The sequence below is a fragment of the Dysidea avara genome, chromosome 1 (assembly GCF_963678975.1).
Source record: "Dysidea avara chromosome 1, odDysAvar1.4, whole genome shotgun sequence".
NCBI classification, from domain to species: domain Eukaryota; kingdom Metazoa; phylum Porifera; class Demospongiae; order Dictyoceratida; family Dysideidae; genus Dysidea; species Dysidea avara.
Window position 1 is genome coordinate 46,116,735 of NC_089272.1, and position 5,869 is coordinate 46,122,603.

General features: G+C 39.3%; 1 protein-coding gene across 1 annotated transcript; it reads right to left on the bottom strand.

Annotated features, from left to right (window-relative positions):
* Nucleotides 1-53: 53 nt before the first annotated feature.
* LOC136265798 (uncharacterized) lies at nucleotides 54-794 on the bottom strand. The gene has a single exon (XM_066060715.1). The coding sequence runs from the start codon at nucleotides 740-742 to the stop codon at nucleotides 122-124; it is 621 nt and encodes a 206-aa protein (XP_065916787.1). The 5' UTR covers nucleotides 743-794; the 3' UTR covers nucleotides 54-121.
* Between the last annotated feature and the right edge of the window lie 5,075 nt (nucleotides 795-5,869).

Consider the following 5,869-nt stretch of genomic DNA (forward strand, 5'->3'; position numbering starts at 1 on the left):
CTTCTTTTAGACGATGCTCTTTTTTTTTCTTTTTTTTCCCCGGGGTGCCTGCACCCCTTGCCACCACCCCCAGCACCAGATGGTAAAAGTGCTGGACAAAAAGACTGTAAACTCAAAAAAATCAATGAGATGGCAACACTTGGCCTTCCGAAATAGCAAGGTCAAGTGCTCCAATAGTCACAGGGCTGCCACGGTGTGACCTTGCTCCACGCAAGCAGGTCACTGCTGACCTGGGCAAAGAGAAGCTGGTGGAACATCTAATCCATGATACAACACTGCTGTAAGATTGGCCCCGTTGAGTAGATAGAATAGAAGCTAGACGCTTATAAGCAACTGTAGCTGCACTACCCATTCCTCCAAAAGTGGATGAGAAAACCAATGGAGTGAATGAGCCCATTTCAACATCTCTTATTCTCTGTTCATACATCCTTTGTTTATCTCTTTCAAACCTTCTGTACAAGGAAGTAACCGCTGTGTTTCGATAACTGGGAGCAGTTGGATTGAAAATTCTAACATCAAAGAAAGCCTTCTGATGACGACTTCCCCAAAAACCATGTGCACTTACATCTAAACGTGCCTCATTCTCCACATTAGCTGTGGCATAGCGAAAGGACTCACCAGACAGGGGTTGCAGCACTGGTTCAATGGCCACATTATGACATACTTCAGACAGAGCAGCAGCAGTGAAGTCCCTAAGTTCATTATGACGTAGAGTAGGGAAACCACCTGTAGCACAATTCATTGCATGATCAACAGTAAAGCCATGACCACAGACACACTTAGCAGGTAGACTATTGGGCAACCAACCATATCGTAGACACAGTGCATCCCTAAATGCACCTTCATGGAGAGCAAAACCATGTTCTTCAATAGGAAGCACTGATAACCATGATGAGGCACCTTTCTCACTAGATAAAGAAACAATACGACGCAAACTAGCTGGCAACTGTGGTGTGAGTTCCGATTGCTTACAAACCAGCTGCCGATGTCTCAAAGCTATAACATCAGCCTTAGCTTGACGCTGGGCACTAACCACTGACATCCTAAAGCAAGTTTGTTGTTCAATGATCTCCTTGGTTAAAGATTAGGTAACTTGAATGGAAAAATCAAATTCAAAGTTAGCGGCATTAGCAGAAGGGTTACACAGACCCAGGCCTCCCATTCGTGCTGGAAGAGAAAACAACTCTCGCTCTAAATCACTGACAAAATTTCCAGTAACAGCAGGAATAAATTCTGTAAAAATAGTTGTTTCAAGAGGTTGAAGATAGTCAGAAATTCTGGGCAGCATTCGTAAAAAATATGTCCACCTACTAATAAGACCATGCGTGAAAGCGCAATAAGCAGCATGAGGCTGAGCCTTTGCAATCACACTTAACTTCCGCACACAAGACACCCAATACTCAACCTTCTCATTCACATAATGCTGGACAAAGGTAGGAGATCCTATAGCAGCACCAAGGTGACGCTTACCCTCCACTGTGATACTCACACCACATCCATCAAAAAGATTCTTAGCTAAATCTAGATGTTCTGCTTTCACAATCAGCCATGATTTAGATGGTTTTACATTGTAGCCAAATGCAGGACCCAAAGACACAAGGGCAGACCATCACTTGCGCAACCCAGTCAAAGAGCCAGCAGCAGTAGCATCGTCAGCAAACCAGGCCTGTCTTATTTCACAATCACGTATTGCATCAATTAAAGGGACAACACTAATGGTGTACATTGCCATTGCTAATGGATCGCCTTGTGTTGTGCCCTCAGAAGAAAATAAATGTTTACCGCCATCGATAAACAGAGGAACTTTAGCCCTATAGTAGCGATTTCCAACCTACCAATTTTTCACACATATTTTTGCTACTTAAATTATACACCTTCAATAAACGTTTCACAAGCTGCCGTTCCAGTAAATGGTAGCCAATGCTTCGTACTTCGTAATGCACTTTACTGGATTAAAATCCATGCGGTATTTATTGAAATATAGCAAATCAAAGTTTGAGAAATAAAAATCCCCATAAGAAGCCCATACAAATAATTGCGTACGTAATTCTAATTGGAAGAATGCGGCACCTGTGATAGTCGAAGTTTCCGAGTGTTTCCGCGTGAATCTGCAGCTGATGAGGACGAAGAAAGTGGTTCTGGGCAAACCGTATATGCTGATTTCGATTTTGCCATGTGTTTTTTGATTGGAGGACGATTGATGTTGGATTACGATGGAAATATGACCCTTTTAAAGGTAAATCGCCATCTAACACTGCTCAGAATTCAGCATTACAATCACCCTGGACTTCAAGGCATCCCCCTGCATCGATGCAAGTATAGTTTGAAGGTGAGCAGTTTGTTGTCTTGCGCGGAATTGCAAAATAAGGTTCAATGTTGAGCATAATCTTTTCAAAAGTGGAGACTGGCATGTGATACCAACCTTACATGGCTTCACACGTACCTGTTGTTATATTCTGGTGCATTTACTGCTGTTTTGATCCATTTTATAGCAGCTTTAGTGGTTGTACTTTTGATCAGAAACTATTTATAATTTCTCTTTGTAGTATAGTGATGTCATTGTGTTATATAATAATTATCATCCTTAGTGCTTACAATGTGACAAATAAAGCTGAGCAGTGTCCAAACAAATCTATTTTAACAATAATGTTGCTCTTACATTGTGTTATCTGATTGTCATGCTTGTTTCCGAAGTACGTGTTAATTGTGACTTGTGATGCCAGTACTTGCCATTTATAAAATATTACTGATTTTTCTAGTTAGCTGTTCCAGAAAATGCATTGGGTACCTGTGTATACTTAGTATTACACAATACACACAGTTTTATTTGTGAATCACTTGCTTTATTCATGTAATATTCTGAGTGGTCAGTCTACAAAGAAGTGGTCACTTTTGAGAGGTTTTACTTAGTTCATATGCTGTTCTTCATAAAATAGATATGTGGTGAAAATTTCATGTCGTTATTAGTTTCCTATATAGATTTATGACACTTTGTATATTGTGTTTGGTGCCATGCAATATACATAAAAAGCATTGAAGTGCTGTACACAAAAATCATCACACTGTCAACTTCTTTTCCTTATATCTTTTGATAGGAACCACTGATTGGAGTGGGGTTTGCACTAAAATGACCCTGAAAAAATGCACAATATTTATCATACCAATGAATGTATGGAATGTTAATTATTTAATTTAGTTGGAAATCTCTACCTATAGGTGTTAATTAATATAACAGCTAAGGATGGACACAGTATAGATATGTTATGGAGGGCAACTTGACGGTTAAAAGCGTTACTTGCATCAACTAGCAATACGGCCTCTGTATTCTCCTTAGCAAACAAAGAACGCATTGCATGTATTGCAACTTCACAGCCTGCATTCTGACCAGCACAGAGTTGAAGAGGGCCAGCTACATTTTTGTGGTCAGAAAGAAATATAGCTAGCTACAGACCTACTTTTTAGGGCGTGGTACTGTTAATTTACGAAATGATCATGTGAACGCAATTAGTATTAGCAGTATTAGTATTTGTGTTACAGGTAAAGAAGGCTCAAGGAGCCTGTAAAGCCTGATCTGTACAAAAAGAATTTAACAAATTTGTAACTGCAGTGTGATAGGTGACATCAGTAATACAGTATGACATATCATCTCTCACATATGTAGGAAATACTATGCATAAGGTCATATTTCCCCATATGTTGCACAGAAGGACCTCCAGTCTGACATATCCTACACTATAGTCTTGCTGCATGATAGATGACATTTCATACAGCACGACACGTTATCTATCACATATGTGGAAAATGCTAAAGGAAACATCATTTTTCCTATAATTTATGATGAACAGGTGGACAGACCAGTCGGCCTGTCCTACACCTATCCTTCAGTTCTGTAAGTGTGGGATAGATGGATATTTGTCCAGTGAAGGATAAAGGAGTTTGTACCTGTACATCCATATTATACGCATAAAATTTACTTACCATGGTGGCAGTATTATATTTTGTATAATTATAATACCTCAGTTCACACACGAATATCTTTTTCTTTTTCCAAAAATTGCCATGCCCACTATAGCCCTACAAAAGTCTTTTTAGTGGTTGCATGTTGTCTGAGGACTTCACATGCTCATTATTTTGCACTCACACTTTCTCATCTGATAATGGTCATGATAACATCATAACAATAATACTTCGCAAAATAAATTAAGCAACTACTGTAGCTATAAATTCATTTACAAAGGGAGAGATTGGGGTAATGAATTATAGTCATCATTGTTCAACTATCCATCCAGGGAGACAGCAAATTAGCCTGTGGCACAGGAAGTCAAAAACCTGAATCTGAAAACTATGTTGAATGCAGAAAAAATCCCAGACCAGGTGTTGACTTAATCCACAGACAGCCGCTTACAGTCTAGGCAAGTGCCTGAGAAGCCACATAACCTGGGATCCAGGATTTTCTCTGCATTCATCCAGTACTAAACAATTGTGACTTCTTGTTTTTTCATTAGGGTTTATCATTGTTCAACTATCCCACTAGGGACCTGCAGGGAGGCAACAAATTAGCCTACCAATCTACCATTGATCATTCTGTCAAAAACTAGAACTACTGTAAGAATTTCAATTTGTAAGATGCTTGAATAATTTCAATGTGTGATCTCTTGTTGTAATTAAAGCAGATGAGGTAAATAGCTAATTGATTAATGATCAGTATCATGGCTGCCCTTGAGAATTCAAAGTTACGGTCTTGCAGAGAGGACCATTAAGACAGTAAAAATGTATAGTGCTGACCCCTACATGGCTCTCTTGAGTTTTCACACAACACCTATACCTGGTGCAAATTCAGTCCTGCTGAGTTGCTGATGGGAAGGAAACTGAAAACTGATGTTCCCAATCTCAAAACTGAATTTACTCCTCAATGGCCATACATACACACTTTCAGAGAGAAAAACAAGGAATACAAGAAGGCTCAAAAACAAATATGACCAACGACATAAGACAAGTTATCAAGATCCACTGCCTCCAGATTCGCCCTGAGTGTGAATTAGAACAGGGAATGATCAGCCAACACCAGGAAATGTTGTCTCCCCAGCTGAAACCCCTCCATCATATATTGTAGAGACACCAAATGGGGAATTGAGAAGGACACACTATCACCTCACAGAAAGGTCCCTCGTTATAACTTGGTTTCGCTTCGGAGTAACCCTGAGACCTCCAGATAGATTGAGGCCATAATGTGGAAGGGGAGATGTGGTGTGACTGGACTTTTGTATCAATGTGATTTATGTATGATTGTTGTACACATGTTGTTCTACGCATGTGCGATTAATGTATTCCAATTATTGTCAATCTCACAGGTCACCCCTTTGTCAATGGTGTTGTATAGAGATGGCAGATTTAAGTGTCTCAATCTGTCGTGGTGAGGAGGAAATTTTAGGAAACAAAAAGCATGTACCCACAGCTGGACTATATAATACTGTGGAGGCTGTGGTGCATGTACCTGGTTTAAAAATTGTTGGACTCATTCTTACATGCATTAACAAATCCATATTGCATTGATATTTTGTGTATGCTCATATTTCCTGCATGTCAAATCAAAATGCTCCAGATTGGAAGTATATAGTTTGATATCCACATTGCAAAAAAGTTTGAAATTACGTGTAGTTTATACAGTATTTCAATTCTGCAGTGATTTGTCTTGTGCTTATTTATTAAAAACAAAAAATTGTCACACATAAACTATGTAGATGTAGATGTCTGTGTCCATTGTTTTGCTATATGCCTAGTCACATGCAGTACAATTATAACACCTTAATATGCAGCCCTAAGACACTGACAGCTGCATCTAATCACATTATGGCCATATACACGTAAG